The sequence below is a fragment of the Glycine soja genome, chromosome 6 (assembly GCF_004193775.1).
Source record: "Glycine soja cultivar W05 chromosome 6, ASM419377v2, whole genome shotgun sequence".
Taxonomy (NCBI): domain Eukaryota; kingdom Viridiplantae; phylum Streptophyta; class Magnoliopsida; order Fabales; family Fabaceae; genus Glycine; species Glycine soja.
The window spans coordinates 1,346,051-1,369,905 of NC_041007.1; the positions used below are offsets into that span (position 1 = coordinate 1,346,051).

At 32.8% G+C, this 23,855-nt stretch overlaps 2 protein-coding genes and 1 long non-coding RNA gene across 5 annotated transcripts; 1 reads left to right on the forward strand and 2 right to left on the reverse strand.

Annotated features, from left to right (window-relative positions):
- Window positions 1-2,730: 2,730 nt before the first annotated feature.
- LOC114414534 (protein NLP4-like) lies at window positions 2,731-7,417 on the reverse strand. 3 transcript variants are annotated; one of them, XM_028378824.1, is made up of 5 exons: window positions 7,290-7,417; window positions 5,853-6,902; window positions 5,350-5,397; window positions 4,359-5,268; window positions 2,731-3,808 (listed from the first exon to the last, which is right to left on the reverse strand). In XM_028378824.1, the coding sequence occupies exons 2-5, from the start codon at window positions 6,750-6,752 to the stop codon at window positions 2,934-2,936; spliced, it is 2,733 nt and encodes a 910-aa protein (XP_028234625.1). In that variant the 5' UTR covers window positions 6,753-6,902; window positions 7,290-7,417; the 3' UTR covers window positions 2,731-2,933. The 3 variants fall into 3 exon arrangements, with proteins under 3 accessions (XP_028234625.1, XP_028234626.1, XP_028234624.1); XM_028378825.1 differs by having other exon boundaries at window positions 4,359-5,265; window positions 7,143-7,417; XM_028378823.1 differs by having other exon boundaries at window positions 7,143-7,417.
- An 8,575-nt stretch (window positions 7,418-15,992) lies between these two features.
- On the reverse strand, window positions 15,993-20,838 carry LOC114414535 (catalase-4-like). Its single transcript, XM_028378827.1, has 8 exons — window positions 20,708-20,838; window positions 20,394-20,490; window positions 19,143-19,420; window positions 17,457-18,233; window positions 17,181-17,270; window positions 16,664-16,731; window positions 16,472-16,565; window positions 15,993-16,352 (listed from the first exon to the last, which is right to left on the reverse strand). Exons 1-8 carry the CDS (start codon window positions 20,720-20,722, stop codon window positions 16,293-16,295), a joined length of 1,479 nt encoding a protein of 492 aa, XP_028234628.1. The 5' UTR covers window positions 20,723-20,838; the 3' UTR covers window positions 15,993-16,292.
- A 1,605-nt stretch (window positions 20,839-22,443) lies between these two features.
- LOC114413998 lies at window positions 22,444-23,065 on the forward strand. The gene is made up of 2 exons (XR_003667091.1): window positions 22,444-22,824; window positions 22,893-23,065. It is a non-coding gene; the product is annotated as an uncharacterized LOC114413998 (long non-coding RNA).
- Window positions 23,066-23,855: the final 790 nt, after the last annotated feature.

The following is a 23,855-nucleotide window of genomic DNA, read 5'->3' on the forward strand; positions in this document are numbered from 1 at the left end:
TCACAACACTAGTAGGTTAGTCACCAACTACGAACTTATAAATGACTAGTATGGAACCCGTGTTATTGCACGGATCATGTTGAGAATTTTAAAATTATTTGTGTATATAATTTAAAAGGAGTCCTATTACATTATTATAAATATTGTTTTAGCTTAACATAATTATTCTAAATATAAAAAAACTGAATAGTATTAATATAAAAAAAAGCTGGATAGTGTTAGAAGTAAAAACAAAATTCAAACGAAAAGTAATTTTTAAAATAGAATACATGTTCGAGATAAATATTCTTTATATGTTTTTGATAGAAAAATATAATTAGATCTCAACTTAAACAAATTCACTTTTTTTTACAAGTCGACGGACAAAATTCACTTATGAGAGAGGGAAAGTGTATATATTTTATTGGGTCACCATGTTGAACTAGTTTTATTAATGGTTAACCTTTATCGAAAAATTTGTCTAATAATTTTTAATATAGTCTTTTCTTTAAAATATGTATTTTTTTTATCCGCAAAACTCAAATTTAAAATATTGCTTAAGGGATCAACCCAATATTCCTTGAATAAATGACTTGTTGATGAGAGTGTATATATAATTAAATGAATTATTAATATTCTATTATACATGTATATTTTTAAGCTTTAAATAGATAGGTTATATAGTATAATCCAGAAATCAAATAGAATTAAAAAAGAGAAAAAAATAAAGGAAAAACATAAAAAAAAAAATACATAAAGAAAGAAAGAAAGAAAAGAAAATATAAAAAAGGAAAAAAAAAGAAACAACGTAAAAAAAAACCTTGAAAAGAAAACAAAAACTAAAAGAGAATGATAAAAAAAGAAGAGAAAAACACTTTGAAAAAGATTGACAAATGTCCTTCCAAAAGTTCTCATGTTTTATATGCTATGATATGATGTAAGCATTCATAAAATAAAAATACGAATTTAAAAGTGATGGAAGCATTCATAAAATAAAAATTGAATATTTAATGTATGCTATTTGCACCGCTCCTTTAATTATCCATTACGATTAGACATATTGAATAGTTTAATTTCATTCATTGTCACGTTACACTTATTTAACATGTTATATTATTAAGACTTTAACTTCTCGGTTATAATATAATTAAAGTCTTTGATTTTTTTTTACAATTTTTTTAATAATTTTGAATAAACATGATTAGCTATGCAGTAAAAATGTTACTATAATGTAAAAAGTTATACATTAACAAAATAAAAAACAGATCAAAATTAAATCCTACGTTCAAGTATATTCATTTTTTTTATTACATTTATTCGTACTCCTTGATGTTCATAAAGTTGTCTTAAAAACTAACACCTTGCTGTTTCTTGCACAATTGCCAGTAATTATTGAACATAACTGGGTGGATATATCTCTTAACGTGAGTTCAAAGAAAGTTCAATTAACTTGAGAGTGTAGTTGGATATACTAGGATAATAATGTCAATTAAGTTTCACCAGAATTACTGCATGAATATAGTGTTTAGTTGTCAATAAAACCAGAGCAATTGCTGACTGCTGAGGTAAGAGAGTATTGTTATATAAGCCCGGCCCGGTGTCATCTGACCCAACTTGCAACAAAATATATGCATTTGATTCCTGCACTTCTTGAATTCCTTCCTGCACCAAAGCAATTATTTGTTGTTTTAGTCTTCAACGTAATTTTAAATCAATTATTTGTTGTTTTAATTTTCAATGTAATTTTAAAATTTATTTAGGAAAATTAGAAGCTAATTCAAATAGGCACTTAATGGAAATAAAACTTTCAGAATGTCTTCAAGGTATTTGTTACAACTTTAATTCTCATTCAATTTTTTTTGTTATGTGTTTTAATTTTATCAAATCGACTTAAAAAAATTAGATGAATTTTGTATATTTGAATTATATTTTTTCTACTTAATTTAATTGAATAATTACGTATTCGCACATATTAGTTGTATAATTTATTATATACTTCAACATTTATCCTTTATTACAAATAAATCATGATATAAAAAATAATTAATTATTTTCACAAAATACACGGGTACGTTAACTGTTTAAGCTTTTAAAAAATGTTTTCGTTTAATACTACTATCTTTTATTTTTGAATCATCAATACTAACCCTGGTTGGTATTTCTCAATTTGTTATCTTATGCATCCGTCCTTGTTGCAACTTTATTAAACTAAAAGCGTACGGCCTCCAAGTTTGATAAAATACTGACATCCAAATCCAATTGTAAAGCAACTAACTAATTAATTTGTTAGGTGAAATCTCAAAGTTGTAAGTGCATCATGAATCTAGATAATCCAGTGGAAATGTGATGGAGACATATAATGGAAACGACAACTAAATACATGATTGCTGCGTTGGATACAACATTTGACGACTCTCATTTAAGGATTTCGGTTAAAATAAACGATACTTTATGAGTAATTATCAAAATACCATTATTTGCCTTCCAAAAGACATCCAAAACGGAAGATAGCCCTTGACATGTATGATAACTACATAAAGAATTTTCTTCAGGTGCAATCCAGAGAAGGAAAAAAGAGATCGCATTTTAGTTTAAGTGTGTTTGTATTATCGTTATCCTACTTTCCAAGGCAGTCAATCAAACGTGAAAGGGAAAAAAAAATCATTGGATTGGTGTTCATCCTTCTTTGAAACGTAAATACAAACACACCCTATAAGTAGTTAAGATATTTGTAAGTGGAGAAACTCAGAATGAGAATTCAATTGCACAAATGGTATTATATTATACCAATCAAACAAAAGCTGAATTTGCTTATTGCTTGGAGCACAAGGATAAGCAAAAGTTTATCCTTACATTCTGCCAAAATAATAATTTTTTTCACAAAAAAAGAATTGTGCCTTTTCTAAGACTGCTTCACATACATGACAAAGATCTTATAATTTACAATCAATCTGTTATCTAAATTCTAAAGAACTTCTCACACTATGACTAGAAGGTTGTAGACTAAGTTTGATGGTACCACTCTCGGAAGATTGACAAACATCAATGCACTCCTCTAAATCAGCATCACAAGTGAGTAGTATCCACTCACAATCATCATCCAAGTATTTGACATCAAATTTGCTCATGTCACTCACATTAAATTTCCTACCAATTTCCTGCAGAAGATCTTCATAGACCCAATTTTTCAGCATCCGAAACCGGGTTTTCTCATCTCCATATGTGACTTTTACTCTGTGAGAATCCACCTTGCTGCTACTGGTTTTCAATAAAGGCAGTTGATACTGAGTTTTCGGGTGTTCACCAAGTGTTTCCTGGCTCAGTGATCTTGGCAAGAGCTTTGCTCTATCTTGACTAAGGCTTTTAAGCTTTGCCTCGTTTCTGATCAACTTCAACACAACATCAGCAGAATATTCACCAACCGTGGCAGGATCTTTGTCACTGGCAATGTTAGTTGTGTGCTGCTGTTGTAGCTCTGACATGCTAGAGCAGGAATGGCTTGAAATGGAACTCTGGCTGCTCGACGAAGAGGGTGATTTTGATGCACCTTCTGGGCTCAATGAGCCATGTTCAGGCTGCGTGCTTGTTGAGTTTGGATTATCACTTTGATTCAAAGTTGAGAAGAAGCCAGTTCCTGATAAATTTGGAGAAGCTAGATCCGGGAAGTTTGAATAGAAGGAATTGATTTGAAATGCACCAGAGGCACCTTGAACCGAGTCGATGACAAGTTGAAGTTTTTGTAAGGAGTGGCCAACCTTTTTGATCTTTCGAGAAGGCCAACGCTTTATCCCATGCTGCCGGCAGATCCTTTTCAAAGTTGTAGTACAAACTGGAAAATGTTTAATTTAAAAGATGGTTGGTTATAATAGAGGACTACTAATAGATATGCACAGAAAAATTAACAGGTAAAACACTAGTATATATGAAAGTAATCAGACCTTTTTCTGTTTTGGTCAGGTGGGCAAAACTAATAAAAATAATGTCAGAGAACTGAACTATATGAAACTTAGAGCCAATTTGGATAAACTTCACAATAACTACTTATAAGAAAAGATAAAATGAATCAAGGAAGTGAGATGAATCAAACTCCTCACACAAGTTAAAATCAACTTAAACACTAACTTCTTTATAAAAGCTCTCTCGTTTACCCTCTTCTTATAGTAGCTATAAACTTAGAAAAGTCTTACGTAGGGTTTTATAACTGAAAAGTTCCCATAAGCTAGAAACTAATCCAAAATGGGCCACCAAATTTAAAATGTGTTTAGTAGACATGTTAGAATGGAATACAAGAGGGATATGAAGTTTCATTCTATGTGTTTAGCACCTAATGTTTGCACACAAAAACTGAAAAAGGAAACATGGTTGAGTAGAAGGCTTACCACCAATATTCTTGGCAGCATCTTTTAGGCTTCCAGCAAAATATTGTCTAAGAACTTGCAAAGTTATAGTTTTCTCTGCTTTAACCCGTCTTCTCTCTCCAGTTTTACTTGTTCCCGGACTTGATAAGTTACCCTCAACAGACGTAGAACACTCCCTAACACAGTCAAGGTTTCCTTTTAAAATAGGACTTTCTTGTTGCTGCCTTGGTTCAGAGAATTTTCTACCCATTGTTTCACTTGATTTTTCTTCAGTATCCAATGAGGCAACCATCCCTTTTTGTTGGGGTTCCGAACAAATTTCATCCCTAGTAAATCCACTGTCTGCAAGGGCTATCACTTCATTAACTGACAAGTTAGCTTCCTCCAATTCCTTTTCTCTTATAACGCGCAAGCTGCGACAAACCCTTTGTATAATGTTGGACAATGAAGTAAGCATCTTTCTCTGTTCTTCAATGTCATTGCAATCTACGGGCAAGAAGAACTCTAGAACAAAGTCATCTGTGCTATTATAGATGCTTCGAAGGCGTATAGCAACAGCAGCGCGCAATCCAAACAACCTCGCGTGATGAGACATTGGATAGTCTTTCTTGCTTAAGGAAGTTATATCATCTGAGAAGCACGGCTGGTTTGTCATGAAAGCTCCCCCAGCAACACCCTCACCTTTTAACAAGTGATGCTCAGTGCAAGCCTCGTGAAATGACCTAATAGAAGGATCACCAACATAGCAAGCATGCTCCACAGGAGATATGCAGAGTAGATAATTATCTTCAGAGTGCCGGCACCCCTCTTTGCCTTGTTGGACACATGGGACCCAAGTTTGAGCTAAAGGTAATTTGTGCATTTCACAAGCAGATCTCAACACCTCATGAATCTCAGGTAGTGCAGCTTCATAGGACCTGTTGCATGCCTGCTAAAAGAAAAAAACAGTTGTAACAGGGGAAATTGCAAACTTAAGTTCATTAAAATACTCCTGAATTGGATGTTCATTTACCTTCACATTCTGAATACTTAATTGTTTTGAGCTTCTAAGATCAACAGCCTGCAAGTTAACAACATTCCTCCAATCATTAAACTATTATTAATGAGTTTTGATGAGCTTTTCACATTTGGCTTGTTAAGTGTTTTAACTTTTAAGTCATAAGCATTTATACTGAAACATGTAAAAATAGAGCAATTCAATTTCATCACAACTCACAAGAGGGCACAAACATCAGATACCCATAAAAATATGGGTTCACAAAAAGGAACATGGCATATTTTGCAGAATCCTAGGGGTGTCCAGGAACAAAAGGGATATAGAAAGAAAATTTCTTGAGCAGTTTTATGACTTTATCCCTTCAAAAACAGCAAATAGCATGTTCAAAGCAAGCTAAGATAAAATCTCACAGTTCCAAAACCTTGGTTCAACTTTTCCTGGAATACTTACCTACACACTTCTGTATTTTAAAAACGATAACACAATAGAAATTAATGCAAATAGGAAAGGAGAAAAACCTCAAGTGCTTTGCAAACACTCTCAAGTTCAGGGCCATAGTTAATCTGCTGAGTAGTCATCACAACCTCAATAACCCCCAAGCACGTCTTGCTTCCTTGCTCAAAGATTGGAACTGCCAACGTTCCACGCACATCATACTCTTGAGCATGGTCAACTCTTGGATACTCATCAATTTTAAAGAATCTAACATCAGGAGTCCACTCAGGAACCTTGTCCCTAAACACTCGACCGGGCAATCCCCACGCCAACTCCTTGGAGTCACTCTCCTCTGCAGAGAACTTATATGTCACAGAGATTTCGCGGTACTTGGCAAGGTTCAGAGACTTGGATTCAAGCGAGAACAGAAGATCATCGGCTGCAAGAATCGGCCTACCCTCTTTATGAACTGGCACCCAAATCTGTATAAGCATATCTTTGTTCCTATTGTAATCTTTGATCCACATGAGGGCCCTTATTAGCTTCTCCATTATAGAAGGCCCAGGTCCTGGACTAGGTGTGGGAGTGTGTGTGGGTGCAAACCACCACCTTCTGATACCTTCAGATGCACCTTCAACTGAATGAGTCTCAGACTGAAACTGCTGACTATAATCACCACCAGCAACAACACTAACCATGTTGTTATTATGACTTTCTTGTTGACTCCCAAAAGCAGCAACCTGGGATTCATTGTGGTTGGTCTCCAAGGCAGGCCAGGAGAATGAAGGGTCAAAGAGGGTATTGGAAAATGAAGGACTTTGCAGCAAGAAATCAGATCCATCAGCAGAGGCCTCCATCCAGCACCCATCTAAGAAAAGCTCACCCATGTAATCAAAATCCATTGAAGTTGTTGTTGTTCCATCAGGTGGTGGAGCTTCCATCATGGTAGCAGCAGATGATATCACACCACCATCTCCCATCATGGGTGGCTACAAAAACAACAACTTTCTCCCAAAACCACAAGTCTCACCACCCAAACAGATCTTCAAAATTCTTGTCTTGTCAAAAGAGAACAACAGTCCAGGATAGGATAGGATAATATCTGTCTGTCTTCACTCTTCAAACGTAGTCTTCTGTTCAAAGTTGTCAATAATAATGTCAGTAACAGCAGATTATATCAACCTGCCTATCTATCTATCCTGCCAACGAATAGTATGGAAGGAATAAGACATAGAGAGAAAAAAAACGATGTTTCTTTTCTACTGAATATGTGAACAGAGTTTTTTTTTTAAAATAGCAAAAGTTGTGATTTTTGCAGAACCAACCCGAAAATTTTGACACCCACCCTCCTCACGGAAAGAGAATATATTTACCCGTGTAAATCCGCAATCAAAAAGGGGGAACGAAAGAGACGAGAGAGTTGGACCAGAAAAAAATGATGACACTGCTCAGAAAGATTCTCTCCCAACAACAACACTACACTTTTGCCGCAAATGATATGCAAGATTCCATCCACCCACCTCATGTGAACGAAGCCAATCGATCTCGTTCTTTGGTATGGAGGAAAACAGCAGAACCAAACTTGGTGAAGTAAAGCTGAGAAAGAGAAAGGGAATACGAATATAACTCGACATGTAAAGATTCTTGAAGATACCCCAACTTGGGTTTTTAATTTTTTTATTTTTATTTTATTGTTTGCCGTTTGCCCTCCACTGTTTACTGTTTACTATAATTTCCCCTCATTGCATGCTATTACTAAGACCGAAATAATAATAATAATAAATAAATATATGTCACCTACAAGGTATGATGATCAAAAGTATCAATTTAGACTCCTTTTACAAATTATATATTAATAAGAATTTGTTTTCAAATTTTTTTAGAGAGATTTATTTTTATTTGTATTATGTCAAAGACAGGAGAGTATACAAGGAGAACTGACATGTGATATTGAACTGTTGTATCAACATATATGTGCAATGGGTTGCAGTGAGACAACCACTTTTTGTCAGCATAGGCATAGGTGGTAGGTGCACAGGTAGGCACACGTACGTAGGCACGTGAACACTCGTTGGCACAATACTCCTCCCCCCAACTCTCTTTCTTTGCTTATAAATTTAAAAAACACATGCATGCTCCCTCACTTACAACAAACACTCCCCTCTTCAAGCAGTTTCCTTCTCCCTAGTCAGCATTTTGTTGCTCCCTTTCCTCCCAACTTGCTCTCTCTCTCTTCTAGTTTGCTCGCTCTCATAATATTTTTATTTCATGTTCTTTATTGTTGCTAATGACACTTACATGTTTTAAAATATGTGATATTGTGTTTTAAAATAATTATGATTTTGGTTTAGAAATTTTTTTGGAATATTAGCTTTTTACAATTTTTTGTATATATTTGATATTGTGATTTTTTTAACCTATCATGTAACTTAATTATTATATGTGAGATTGTAAATTGAATTTTTAAAATGTTTGTGATATATGTTGTTATTAATATGGTTTTAACCATGTTTGTAATATGCAGTGTATTTGATACGACAAGTTCATCATCATCCTCATCCAGTTTTGATGTGGTATCTGGACCACATGAAAATGATGTGTTGTGGATGCAAAATCAACATGTGTCCCAACATATTTGAAACGGGGATGCAGATAGAAAATTAAGAATGAGACGAGTGATTCCAACTTATCAGGGTATAGAACAACCACCGGCAGAAATTAATCCTTTATTACAGCAGTCTGGATTATACACAACAATAAAATTGTGTAGAATCAAAATCAATGGAGAAATTGTAAATGTCTTTGTTGAAAGGTGAAGACGATACATACCTTTCATTTGACGTGTGGGGAGGCCACCATCACACTACAAGATGTGTTTGTGTTGCTAGGTCTTCCGGTGGATGGCAATCCTTTAATTGGCAGCACAAATATTGATGGGATTGATATGTGTGAACAATACCTTGGAGTCAGGCAAAATGCTAATGCATTGGCTAACGGAAACACATTGAAATTAAGCTAGTTGGCTTCAAAGTTTGCAAATATCCAAGACTATGTGGACGACGAAGAACACCTCAAAATATTTGCACGTGCAAGTGTGTCAAAAATCATGACCATGCTGTTAATGTTTCTCCTTCAACCACAACAAATGCGAGTGGAAGAATATGGTCATTTCCATCTTGTGATGTTGTCATTAACAACGTCCCACGATATTTTCCATACAAGAATGTATCGTCGACTTGTATGGTTGGCTTGCAATACTTGAAAGCCTCTTTACATTGATCAAAAGTCCAAAATACTCGATGGAATTGACGGTATTCACGAATTACAGTATTGCCAACTACAAAATCATCGTCACATATTTGATAATACAATCTTGGACAATGATTTTGCATGTGCTTCAACCATGACAAAAGTTGGCCATAAGATTCATCCCAATCACCATATTCTATCATAATGGCCTTTTGTTTAGCCTTCCAAGCCTTTTTGTATGAAATTTTATAGTTAAACATACCACTGATCCTTTCTTGAATCAAAGAAATTTTCAATGATGGATCTTCTTTAATCATCCCTATGAAAATAATTATAACAAAAATTAATTATCAACATAAACCAAATCAATGATAAACAAACATGAATAATTAAAATAGTTAAAATCATACCTACTACGCACGTGGCAATCAAATCGGAATCAAGTTTGTCATGGTCTTGTGCTATACTCATATTCAAACACGTGTGTGGTCCCCCCCCCCCCACTGCGTAACTTTTTATGTATAAGTTTTTTTTAGATACAATTGCCCTCATATAAAAAGGGCATAAGATGTCATCACTTCGATTTAGGCAGCAAACGACATATTTTTGTGATTTTGATTCAAGAACTTTAAAAGTTTTGTGCACCTTCGTAACATATTGTTGCAGTGTATTTTTCACTACATTTTTGTTTTCAAATTTCATGCCAACAAATAATTCTTGACCAATATTGAAGGTTGATGCCATATCGAAACCACGAATGTCTTCTTCATCAGGATGACTCCAATTAATGTTACTATAATGAGAAGCGGATTTCCAAAATGCAGTCTCACTTCCACTTGCAAAAAAATCTTAATATACGGTTCTTTCTCAAAAGTATTTATGAAAACAGGTCTCTTTTAGTGCTATTTAATGTCCATTAATGGTTTAAAACTATATACCAATATAGGTCTCTTCTGTATACTATTCATGAAAAAATATTATAAGATTAAAATATTATAAGATTACAATATTATTTAATTAAATATACCTTCTCTTGGTTGCATGATTACAAGGGATTGGATCATGCGGGCAGCTTCTTCATCTGTGTCAGATATATCATTGATATCTTCCTCCTCATCCAACGAGTCCTCAACATATGAATTAGATATCATATAATCATCATCGTCAGAATCTTCATCTAAATTTGTTGCAAATTTTAGAACTTTTGATTCATTGGCAGCTATATTATTCCCACATGATAATAGCAAATTTGTCACATTCAACGCAGAAGCACCGACAACATCTACTTCAACGCACAATTCAATGACACTCATTTCTTGTTGTTGTTGAAAACTTTCAATCATTGTTTCAACATCTTCATCGTCACAAATTTGCAATATAATATATTTTCCTGTAACTAAAAATCGACAAGTCATACTAGATATAATTTCATTTTTATCTAATTTTACCTTATCACGAATTCTTTTTTTTAACCCATCAAAAGTTACACCACGTTTAATTTGAATAACCTTTTTAAGGCCTTCAAATGTGATGTCGTCATCACTTTGAAATATTCTTCCATTCAAATAAACTAGAACAATAATCGAAGAACTCATTTTTATAATAAAACATACAAAATAAATCAATAATGTCATCAACAATTTTCATTAATAATAATAACATAAAAAAATAATACAAATTAATAAAAATAAATTAATAAATATATTACTGATTTTCACCCCACAGAAGAAATATTAACAAATTTGTCACAATGTAATATAAAGAGAAAGAAATTTGGAGAGATGCTAAAACAATGTACTAGAAAGTGTGCGTGGATGGAAGGGGGAGAGGGAGTTTATATAAGCATGTATTGCGCCAGTAGTAATGGCACAATATGTTGTACCTAGGGCATTTGAGCAAAGGGTTACTCCAACTGACATGGTACAATACCTTTCCAACAGGTCTATACTGCACACGTTGCCAAAAGCCTGTCCAAAAGTGGTTGTGTCACTTACATTGGCACAACCCATTGCGCAATTCTGTTGACATAATAACTCAATGTCACGTGTCAACTCCCTGTTGTATTGTATCTTTGTCTTTGACGCAATGTAAATAAAAACAGACCCTCCCAAAAAAATGTTTGAAAACAGACCCCTATTGATAAATAGTTTGCAGAAGGAGCCTAAGCTGATACTTTTGCCAGGTATAATGGTGTTTTTTTAAGTATGGCAACAGGATATGATTGCCTGTATGAAAAATAATTTGTTAAAAGAGAAAAAATTCATTTGAATAATTTTTACGTTGAAGATTAATTTCATGAGTTTTGATTATGAAATAATATTTATTTTAAGTAAAAAAAATCAAATAAATAAAGAAGTTGAGCAGGTAGCAAACAGGAATTTTGAATAGAAAAAAAAGATAGTGGTGAAAATGGGTGGGGGGAAGGCAGCCCCAGCAGAAGACAAGAAGGAAATGGTTAGGGCGGCACTAGCAATAGCAATAGCAATAGCACGCATTATATAGTATGTTAGTAGAAGGAAGGAGCCACACAAAGGTGATGATTCAAACCCAAGAGGGAGAGGATACTGATGCAGACTCCTACTCCTACACCCCATAACCCAACCCAGTTGTGTTTCGCTTTGGAACTCTCGTTCTCCCGCTAAAGTCAAACCAGAAACAACCCAAGTAAACTAAGCTCAGCACAAGACATGTTGTATCTCTATGATCTTCTTTTTTCATTTAGTAGTAGAAAGCTAAGGAGAGACATCCTAAATATTATCGGAGAGGCTACTAATCATTTATGGCATGTTGATCTACGTAAAAGATTATTGATTCAAAGTATAAACAGTTCTACATAATTAGTTCTTAAGCATATGGAGATGTTTCTTGAAAGTCAACCCATTGTAATATCTATGATTGATGATGCATTCTAGAATTATAGTACTCCATCTATTCCATGCCCTGAGCATTGTTTTTTCTTTATTTTATTTTGATACTAAATAAGTTTAATTGCCGGAATCAGAATCCTTGGAAGTGGGTAAAAGGAGTGTGGCTGTTGCTCGTCCCACATTTGACACGATCTCTGCAATTTGCCGATTCCTTTTTTTCTTTTGGTGGTTTCAGCCGAAAGCCCCACAAACGTATTAAAATGCAATTTTAGAAATAAAATAATTCTGGCTCACGCTCGTATGGGGCCCCTCGGGTTTTGTTTTTTGACTTTAGTTTAGGGAAGATCACCTCATCTCATCATGCGACCATTGCAGAGTGGGTATTCAGTTTATTTATTATGAAAAAATAACTAATTTTAATTAGGATTTCAGCATTAGAATATCATATTAATCGTATTCAAATTGATTAGAACTGTTCCTCATCATCCTAGACTTATAGAGAATGTGTCTCTCACGAACCTTCTATTTAAATAGATTGGGGAGGATTAGAGTCTTTACCCAGTCTTTAAGATGTATATAATCACTAATGGGCCGGGGAGGCCACTTGAAAGGAATCCAAAGCTGAAGTTGTTAAATACCAGAATGAAGAGCTGATTGATTAGATTAAAAGTCCATAATACCTTATGAGTTTAATTAATGTATATGCAAAATATTTTTATAATTTTAGGATGAGAGTTCCCGACCAAAGGTTAGTAAAAAAAAATCAAAAAATATAATCAACGCTATTCATTCATATTAGTTCGTCTCATTGATTTCATCATTAACAAATCATAACTATATTAACAATTTCTCATTGTCAATGACATGAGGAGCCTCCGCATTGACTCAGTCATGCTCACGCATTACAAGTCGAAAGAAACTCGAGAAAAAAAAAAAATGTTTCATTTGCAGATTTGACGTGTGATTAATTAGGAGAATTTCTTGTAATTTTATTACCAGATGTACAAAGATCTCAACTTTTGGCCATGAATCTTTACTAAAGAAAAGTTTGAATTTGCCATTGAATCATCAGAAAGTAATACATTTAAGGATTACGTATTACTATTATAAGTACATGTTTAATTGACAGAAGTTATATATGTCGGAGTGAAACCGACATTAGTAGTTGTTTATTAGGTTGTTGATTGGACTTTAATTTATGTAAAAAATATTTGTAAATTTTAATTTAATTAAAAAATATATAAGCTAATTGAACAAAAACGATTTTTCCATCACAATATACAAAAATATTTTAATGGAATTTGTAAGGATATGCATAGATTTAAATGAATTTCAAATGTTTCAGGGCATAACTCCTCCATATCCATACATCATATCATTCAGGGAAACGAAATTATACTTACGATTTGAAATTCTCGATAATCTTAAGAATCGAAGTCTCTCATTTTTGTAGATTTCGGCAAAATTTGAAATGACTGAAATTAAAATCATATAAAAAAATAGAGAGAGAAAATTACGCACAAACATACAAAAATAATTGAGTAAAACAATTTATCAAACGCAATTCCTTCTTAAACGAGTTTCCAAAGACGCTACAACCCAGAATCTATAACTTGTTGTCTATGAGTACGACAGAGGAAAGATTAATGAGTCGTCTGAAAAAGGAAAAAGGTTATAGGGCTAAAAATTGGTGGCAGCAAGAAATGGATGGTTGCTTTGAACAAGTAGTGTTGGTAACTGGAACGGGACCATCACACAACTTGTAGGGGACTCCAAAAATGGCCACTTCTGCTGTCATTCTTGTTGTTATTTTCCAACTCCTAACGTACTACGTCGTTTATTAGATCATTACTCCTGCCTATCAAAACACAACCATATAATCCTCATCAATGCAACCAACTTTGTTGCATTAAACGACTAAGACATGTTCTTTTTGTAAACAGGAGGCCCGACCGGAAAAGGACCCGAAGGAACAGTTGTCTTTCTATGAATGGAGGAAAGATATACCAAAGAAAAAAAAGATTTTGTAAGGATGGAAAGAGGTGCCTCCTTTTACATTTTAATTGAAATATTGAATGATATATACATCTTTAAAAAATTGTAATGATTAAGATTCTATTTTAGTATTATGCGAAATTAAATTATAGAGATATGATTTTCTTAAATTAAAGAAAATTTATATAGAAAAAAATTATATGAATTTATATATATAATTTCTCTGTCTCTTAATTTAATAGTTTAGTGTATCAAAATTCAATTTAAATTCAGATTATCTGAATTAAAAAAATAATACTTATTTAAAAGCATAAAAATAAATTAAAATACTGAATGGGAAGAAAATCGAATGTCTTAATAAGAAAATAATTCTTAAAAGTTATTTCAAGAGTAATGACCAATTATAAAATTCAAACCGATCATAAATATATATCAAATAGACAATAGTCTACAAATAACAAATAAACGAGAAAAAGGAAGTAATTCATAAAGTTCCAAATAAGATATTTACTCTATTTAGGTAATGCAGTTACTCTTATTACAATGCATCAGAGAGAAGGATTTCATGTGAAGACTGGTGCAACATATATTAGACACAGCACATATATGATTATATCATTAGAGTGGAAGAGAAATCCTTTGCAAGTTGCATCTTCTTAATTCTTTTTCCTTTTCTCTTCTCTTTCACAGTTTTATTTTCTCGTAGCCGGCAATGGCATCGTTGGACAGCGAATTTGGTGTCTTCGACAGCATCATAGCTCTTGTCAGTTGTGTGTGCGAATTGGAACGAATGAGAACTCCCAGCAGTCAGAATGAGAAATAATCTTGAACTTTAATTTTAACCCAATTTTATTGTTAAAAATTAGCCATTAGATCATGACTGCATTGTTGACTATGAGAATTGCAATGAATCCAGGTCCATCCACGACTCACTGCCAAATGGCAAAAGAGAAAAAACAATGGATGGCGTCCTATTTCTTGGTATAGCGTTCATTTTTTATGTTTTCACGTCAACTTTTCATTATCAAAGCAAAAAGTTATTCTCTATAGTTTCTCAAATTTACGTAATTAAATTACACACGTTATGTGGTTCAAATGCAGAACCAAATACAGTCTATGTTAACTGCTATTGTCAAATGTCCAAGGATTCATAGAACAGTGTGTTTCTGTTGGTCCTGACCATTGTTGTACCAATTCCATCTTGTTTTTTGTACTATCGTTTACAAGAGTATAAGCAGCACTTTGTTCTATCCGTTCATCTTAAAATCAATAATCAATAGACATTAAGTAAAATTGTCTAACAGATAACTTGAGTATTTCCCAGTATTAATATCATGTCCTTCTAATGTTTAACACAAAAGTTAGTATCTAAAAAATAAAATTAAAAAAAAAACGCAAAAGTTAGTACTTGTAAAAAACATTACGTCAAATACATTTCTCTTCTAATTTTTTGATGTAAAACCAAACAAACAAAAAAAGAGAGGAAAAAAATTTAAATAGGGTCACAAAAGCTAGTTTACGTGATTCATTTTCAACATTTTATTTCTCCATTGAGAGTGTGACAAACCAAAAGTTGAAGGAATAATTTTTTAGCCCTTTTTTTCCTGTGATCATACTTTATTTTCTAACTAAAATTTTCTTTTCTCTGATCATACTTTATTTTCTAACATGAACATGCTAGCCAGAATAGAAAGAATTTCAGAAGTGACTAACATACTAACCATCTAACCAAAGCCAGAATCTCCTGACTATTTTTTAACTCCCTCTAATTTAAATCTATACACTTTAAATGGTAGTAGCACATGCCTCGACCAAAACGAGCTGGCATGATAATTACCAAGCGTTTATGGATCGAACTGCCAGGACGAGCGGAATTTCTAATCATCGCAGCCAATATAATCCACCCTACTTTTCATTTTGACATTTTGTTGTTGGTCGAATCTCAATTTTGACTTTAGAATAACCCGAAAAACAATAATACGAAGCTGCTTCATTGGACCCATTGAGCTTCTAATCTAAATTCCAGCCAATCATGTCAGACTATGCCTAATAATTGAGTCATGTACCTGGAATGGTAGAACATATTGGTGATATAAAAAAAAAATTGAATAATTTCAAATTCTCGTTACTTTATAATTTAATACTTTCTTTCTTAATTAATTGGATTACAAGGAACACATAGTCCACAACAATAGCAGCGAAACATGCCGAAAAGGTATATAAATATAAATACTAACACATACAAACGGCATTTATTGAGATAGCTCAACGAGTTGCATGCATGGAGTTATGGGTACACAACTAAAATTGCAAGAAATGGATAAGTTCTTTCAAATTGATCGAAAATCACATCCTTATCGTACTCTTTGCACGTCTGCAACTCTAACAATCATTCTGGGGTTGGCAACAACATTAAATATTTGGCCTCATGCTCAGACGAGATGCTATCTTTTGGCCTAGAGAACGGTCAGCCTGCAAGACAATGCCATCAAAGAGCATATGAGCAAACCATGCAAACTCGTTTACAATTGACCCGGTAGTTTCTATAGTGATAAATTAGCATGTCTAAAATCTCTATCTTATTATCTCACCTGAGACCAGTAAGATATCCAGACACTGCGGATTTCATGGGTGACCCGTGGGTCAGATAAAGCATCAACCCATCGGCGATTAAATCTATCTTGCCTGTAAATTAGTAAAAAAAAAAACAGCAAAAAGAACCCAACATTAGACATCACCAAAACACGTTCACATTGATCATATAAGTATTTAATAACAGGAACCTGTCAGGTGCCCAAGATCGGTATCTCTCTCCGGGCTGCTTAAAGTTGTTCTCCTTCTCAATTCCACACTGCATTAAGAAGTAGAGTTGTTCATACCTTCTTGCACTAATTAATATAGGCAGCATTTTTATAAAGCATTAATAATTAATCTCTTCTATCCAAGAGTAATGCTTAAAATAAGCACAGCCTAATCTTGCATTGATTGAGACCTAACTTTATCAATAATAAAGAAACGTTTAAGCAGTGCTGCGGGTCCATTTCTTTGCTTCCTTTCTAGTCAGATCAATTTTACATACAGCAGATTAAACTAGAAAAGCATATCAAAGAAATATACATTATGTCAAATGCTTTGAACATTTCAGAAATTTTTATTAGAATTCTAAAATCTGTGGTTAGGTTTCTTAGACAAACAAAAACTGAAATGAACTCTGCAATCTAAACTGAAACCCATGGCAGGTGGATTCCTTCCCTAACAGATGTTCCACGTTTTCATATTAAGCAATTGATCAAAACTAACCTTTTCACGCCTTCCACTGCAGATAGCAGGAGGTATGGGGAACGTTTCTGCATGACGAACAGGATCATACCTTGAAGGGAAGTAATTAACCTATAAATTAGCAGAGCTCAGTCACAAGAAAAAAATGTGAATACCAAATAATAACAAAAGAATAGGTAGCAATATCACCCAATCAGCATGTGCATGAATAATCTAAGCACTAAGTAGTTAACAAGGCAACCAGATTCTCAATCAGGAAATGAATAAGAAAATATAAGAAATCAAACATTAACTTACCTCCTCATCCCTGTGAATGAAATTCATGAAACCTTCATGATGATTGTTGTGGTGAGCACACTTGGGAGCATTAGCAGGAAGTTGCAGATAGTTTGGTCCAAGTCTGTGCCTTTGTGAATCAGCATAAGAGAATATCCTGGTTTGAAGCATCTTATCATCTGAGTAGTATACACCAGGAACCACAATGGCAGGGCAAAATGCAAGTTGTTCATTCTCAGCAAAGAAATTATCTATGTTCTTATTCAGGACCAAGCGACCAACAGGCTGCAAGGGTATAATGTCCTCAGGCCAAGTCTTAGTAACATCAAGAGGGTCAAAGTCAAATTTGTCTTCGTGCTCAGGATCTATTGTCTGAACAAACAGTTTCCACTCAGGATAGTTACCAGCAGCAATTGAATCATGGAGGTCTTGAGTGGCATGGCTGTGGTTGGCTCCTCCCACCTTAATGGCCTCTTCCTCCAATAGACACTTTATACCACTAGTGGTCTTCCAGTGAAATTTCACATACACTGCTTTCCCAGCCTTGTTGATCAGCGTATATGTGTTAACTCCAAAACCATCCATATGCCTGTAATCTTGTGGAACACCCAAATCATCAAATAAAAAGGTGAACATGTGAAGGCTTTCTGGAAAGTGAGAGAAGAAGTCAAGGATCCTCCAATTCTCTTGGATGTGGTTCTTGGGATTGGGTTTAAGAGCATGAACCATATCTGGAAATTTCATGCCGTCACGTACAAAGAAGACGGGAAGGTTGTTTCCAACAAGGTCAAAGTTACCCTGTTTCACAAAGTAAAAATAGGAATCATGTACAATACCAAACTACTACCATTACCATATCACCTTTTCAAAACTTTATAGCATTTCAGCAACTCAACTAGCACCATCACTTACAGTGAGAATTTCTTTAAAGATTAAGGAGGTGTTTGGTTTGCCTGTTTTCTATTTTCATTTTCACTAAAAATGAAAAATGGTGATGAAAATGTGTTTGGTTGAATTTTTAAAGACATTTTCAGTGAAAATGAAAACAGAAAACAACCAGAAAATGAAAACAATAAAATTTCGTTTTCAGTGTTTTCAGTTGAAAACAAGAATCTCATTTTGGTTAAAATGAAAATGAGATGACAATGAATGTAATTTTAAGTAAATTTAAAAACACAAAAAAGAACAGAAATCAATATATCATAAATTTTCAGTGTTTTTATTTCCTAAAAACAGAAAACAAGTCAAACCAAACATATTTTCAGAATTCTAATCTTTTGAAAATGAAAACAGTTCTCCAAAAATGAAAACAGGAAATGAAAATAGAAAATGAAAATACAAACCAAACACACCCTAAACTATTCATTTGGTTCTTCTAGTTGTCTCTATACGAAAAAATTGCAAGTTTTAGTCTCTATACATGCATAAAAGTTAAGCTTTAGTTCCTAAAAATAACACTGGAGAAGTTTTTATGTCGGTATAAAATCACTACAAAAGCTTTCTGACAATAATAAACCACTACAAAAAATTGTCTGCCAACTCATATAGAGACTAAAACTTGAAATAGGTACAAATACAAGGACAAAATGAATAATTTAACCTTCTTTAAAAGACATAAGGAGAAATTTAAACAATTACAGTAATCATATTTATTCACTGAAAGTGGGAGATAGTTTTAAATTATGCTATATACTCATAAATCTTTACCTCTCTGGTGTAAAACTTCACGGCAAAACCTCGAGGGTCCCTCAAGGTTTCAGGGCTACCACGCTCATGAATGACAGTTGAGAAACGAACAATTACAGGCGTCTGAACTCCAGGGGCTCGAAGGAAATCTGCACATGTCAGGTGAGAAATGTCATGTGTGACCTCAAAGAAACCCTTTGCACTAGCTCCCCTGGCATGGACAACACGTTCTGGGATACGTTCCCTGTCAAAGTTTGCAAGCTTCTCCACAAGATGATAATCCTCAAGCAGAATTGGACCTGCCAAAAGGGGTCAAGTAACATAAATATTCTGACTAAATAATATTCATCCAAATTCAATCCTAGCTATATACAACAGAGTGACACAAACAGATAAATAAGCCACCACCCCATCAGCACCAAAAAAAATCCAGAAAAAAAAAGAGAAAGGGAAGTGGCCTAGATATCTCCACTACTAAAAACACTCATAATCATAACTAACATGCTCCAACATAGATAAATGAAATAAAATATTAAATTAGGCACGAAAATACATAATCTCTATGGTAGGAATAAAGCAGAAAATAATCTGTGCCACTTGATGTTGCATACTGAATACTCGGTAAGCTCAAATTACCAAGACTAAGCTAATTACAAAAACCAGTGTCATTTACATATATTTTTTTTATTCATAGGAATCGAAAACAGATACAAGGGGGTTTACAACAACTCACACATTCAACCAATTGAGTAAGATCCCTCAATCATTTACATATGGTTTGAGTTTGAGTAAACCCTCAATTTCTCCCTAAAGTATTTCTCTCTCCCAAATGGTCCTTAAAGTAAGAAAATTATATACATATACACACACATATATATATATATATATATATATATATATATATATATATATATATATATATATATATATATATATATATATATATATATATTGCTGAATAGGAAAATATATAAGTAGTCTCTCGAATATTAGAAATCATAATAAGTAGTCCCCTATATAATTAAAAATCTATAAAATTAGTCTTAAACGTAGGTGAAAATATACCAACTCAGGGACTAAACTGGTGGATATTCAATGTTTGAGGGATTACTTGTAGCACTTACTACACACAGTAAAACCCGTGAAATTATATCGTTCACCACTAATCTACTTCACTGGCATGAAATCAAGGGAAAGTTGAACAGTTTCAGCAAAAAAGAAATCATTCAAATGCGTGAGTACGCACGCAACAATTTCAGCTAAGATGGATACCTCTAGCTCCAACGGTTAAAGAGGAGTTGTTGTTCCAAACAGGAGCACCAGAATTTGTAGTCCAGAAGGGAGAATTGAAGGCGCTGGATGGCCGGAGCTGCATCACATTAAACACTTGTAAGCAAACAGAATCTAACAATTGATTCACACCACAGTACTTGCTCAAATTTCAAAGAGTTCATCGTAAGTCTTAGACTCTTAGTTAACATAATATTAATCAAGACTTGAACAAATGAAAGCTAAGAAGATATAGAGATTTTGCTAAGAGGTGTAATCGGAAAACATAAGGCAATAAAAGAAGAGAAGAGCAATACCTTGTAAGGATCCATGGCAATGGTGGAGAGAGAGAGACAGAGGAGGATGAGAATGGCAACGCTAATTCATTTCGTGTGGTAACGGTGAGTCTTACCGCCTTATAAAGACTTTCCCTCTTTTATCACTATTTTTTTTTTCAAAAAATAAACCCTTAATTGTCTTCTTCGTATTTTTTATAGATATAGATAAATATAAATATAATAATATTATAAATGATTTTTCACGAGACAAAGTTATAGCCTTATTGGACGACGGAAAAGAAGATAAATACAAAAATAAGTTATAATATTTTTTAGTTGAAGAAAAAAATTAATAAAGTAAATTTTAAAAAAAATCATTTTTCAATTTAAAAATTAAAATTTTATACCTCTCCTTAATTTTTCCTTTCCTGTGGAACAAACAATTATTAAAGAGTTAGAACTTCTGTGTCTAAAATATAGATAAAAATATTGAAAATACATTTTAGCAATTATACAAAGATTTAAATGTATTAAATGTTTTGCAATAAAATAAATTGTATTAAATGTTTTAAAATATATATAAATATTAATTTATAAATGATTATTGTTCTCTAATTATTATTTTATATATTCTAAAAATTCAATAATTATTGCTTAATCATCATAATAACTGTCATTATTATTTAACTTTCTACTAAAAAAAAGAATTGTCTGTATGATGTTTGTAACAGTATGAAACGTAGGATGATAATGATGAAAAATGGGTTGTTTTAACTGGTGACAACAAATTTGAGTTTAATTATATTTTATGTTCATTTTATTTCACTTTTTTTCTTTTCTTAAACTCAAATTTAGAGGATATCTAATTAGAATTTTTAAAGTGAGTTTGTTAGGTTATTTTTTTAATCCTCACAGACACTGTTATACTATGATAAGAAATTTATATATAATTTTATTTTAGTAGTAAAAAAATTTAAAAACTTCACATTTTTTTAGTTAATTATGATGTTGTTATATGTCACAGATAGATATTATTTTTTTATTATTAAGAAATAATTTATTAATATTTATTATAAAATATATAAATTATTTATAAGAAACTCTCACTGTCTAGATAAACTCTAATAAAAAAAATATCAAAAAAAAATTTTTTTTCAACTAAGAAATCTTTTAAGAAATTTTTCTTAGACATACTTTAAATGTAAGAAACTTTAAAAAATTTATACTTTTATATTTTATATTTTTATTTAATTATAATATTATTAAGTGTCAAATAAATATTATTGAATGTAACAGCTAAGGAACACAACTATTATATTAATCAATTAATGAATTAGTATATAATGAGTAATATTTTATGGTGGCAATAAAAAAGCGATAGATAAGAGTGGAGAAAAATCGTTAAAATATTAGCGAACGTCATGCACTGATGGTTCCTTTCCTTATCTTTGTTTCCGGCGTTTTCTTCTATGTTTAGCCTTAGCAACAATTTGTAAGATGGTGACATGGACCATTCCTAACGTGACACGCTACCTAAATTCCTTGAAACGTGTGCTCCCACCAAAATTATTTGGTATGCCAGTCCGGATTAGATCACTCATTTTTAAAACAATCACTTACAACTTTAAATTCTAAAAGTTATATAAAAAAATAAGTTTTAGAGTTATATATTATCTATATAATATTTTTCATATTTGTATTTCATCAATTATTTTAATCAAACAATGTAAATGCTTTTATTTTTCTTTTTTCTTGATGAAAATATTAATAATTTGTTAAGTTTCTACGTTGATAATATTTTAAAAAAATGATTTAGATATAAATTTTGTGAAGTCTGAACAATTTCGTGACCCCGTCCCCATCAACAAATTAAAGGAAGTTTTGAAGCCAAGTCAAGAGCTGTTTCAAAACTTGCTTTGAATCTGTTAGTAGACAAGTCGTGGCCTTCTTCTTAACATCCACTGATTGTTTCCATATACGGTGAGGGGCATGATATGAACTCAACTCATGGCGAGTTAGCAAAGTGCATGGCTTTATCTCATCCACTTATTCCGCATTCCGATTTTGGCTTTTAGCATATCACCGTTCAGACGAAAACGCAATCGATGCTGTCTAGATTCGCACAAGTTCGCGTCAGCGAGTCAGCGACCAAGATGGTTAGAGACTTTTTAGATTTGATTTTGTGTATTTCAAATTTTGATTTCTTTTTTTTCTCTTTTCCCAGGAACTGAATCATAAGAGTTAACAACAACATTTGTTTGCCTCTTCACTAATTATATTCTATAGTTTGTGCTTTGCCCAAGTTTTTACACTATGAGCAAGTAGAGTTACTAAGATGTAGAACACCGAGGTAAAATGTCCATACAATATCAAATAAAAAAATGTAAACCGAAATGATAATTTCCTTCGTGCACTAGTAAAATATTTTGATAAAATTATAATAATATTATGATTAACTAAGAGTAACCCTGCAATTGCCACGAATTCCAGGTTGACTCATTGCATCTCTTGTCCTCAACAACTCATTCAGAATGCTTGAATAATAATTGAATAATATTCACATTCGTTTCAATATAATATTTGAAATGAGAATTCAAACTTTTATTGAGTTGAGTATTCTGCGTCCCAAATGTAAATATATGCTCGCTTCATGTAACACAAAACCTGTTTTCTTCGAGGTTTACAAAATTAACATGACAAGTAACGTGACACTTCTTCAATATACACGTTAATCCTTCATATTAGTCTTGACATAAGAATATAGACATTGTCATTAAGAGTTGGATTACTGAACCGACGAGTTATCATTAAATGTCTCAATATTTAAATATTGATGATAATGTTATAACTCTTTTATCAAGTTACAAGTACTTAATTATCTATATAAGTTATGATTTATCTATTAATTATTATCTACAAGTTAAAAATTATCTATAAGAATTGTTACACCAACTTCTACAATTAAGGATATGAAGCTCTTATCTCACGTTATATTATAAATATCAGGTTCTATATCATCATTTTCACTTCATTTTTAACTCACTCACGTACTTACTTGAGCATGAGAGTCATTTATTTTTCAGGTCTCACTCGTGCTTTCCTAACAAATGATACTTACAGTCCGATGTGTAGAGTTGTGGAGTCCATCTAAACTATGTCTATCTTGACGTTAGCCAACTTCAAATTT

Bases quoted from the DNA above. Each gene is read 5' to 3' on its own strand.
- LOC114414534 (XM_028378824.1), bottom strand. From the start codon at position 6,752: ATGATGGGAGATGGTGGTGTGATATCATCTGCTGCTACCATGATGGAA. The intron at 5,398-5,852 runs GTTTTTCTCCTT...GTTAACTTGCAG, and splicing joins GTGTTTGCAAAGCACTTGAG to GCTGTTGATCTTAGAAGCTC. The intron at 5,269-5,349 runs GTAAATGAACAT...TTTTTCTTTTAG, and splicing joins TAAGTATTCAGAATGTGAAG to CAGGCATGCAACAGGTCCTA.
- LOC114414535 (XM_028378827.1), bottom strand. The intron at 19,421-20,393 runs GTATCCATCTTA...CCCTTTTGGCAG, and splicing joins TTTAACCGTTGGAGCTAGAG to GTCCAATTCTGCTTGAGGAT. The intron at 16,732-17,180 runs GTTAGTTTTGAT...TTCTTAATGCAG, and splicing joins GCAGTGGAAGGCGTGAAAAG to TGTGGAATTGAGAAGGAGAA.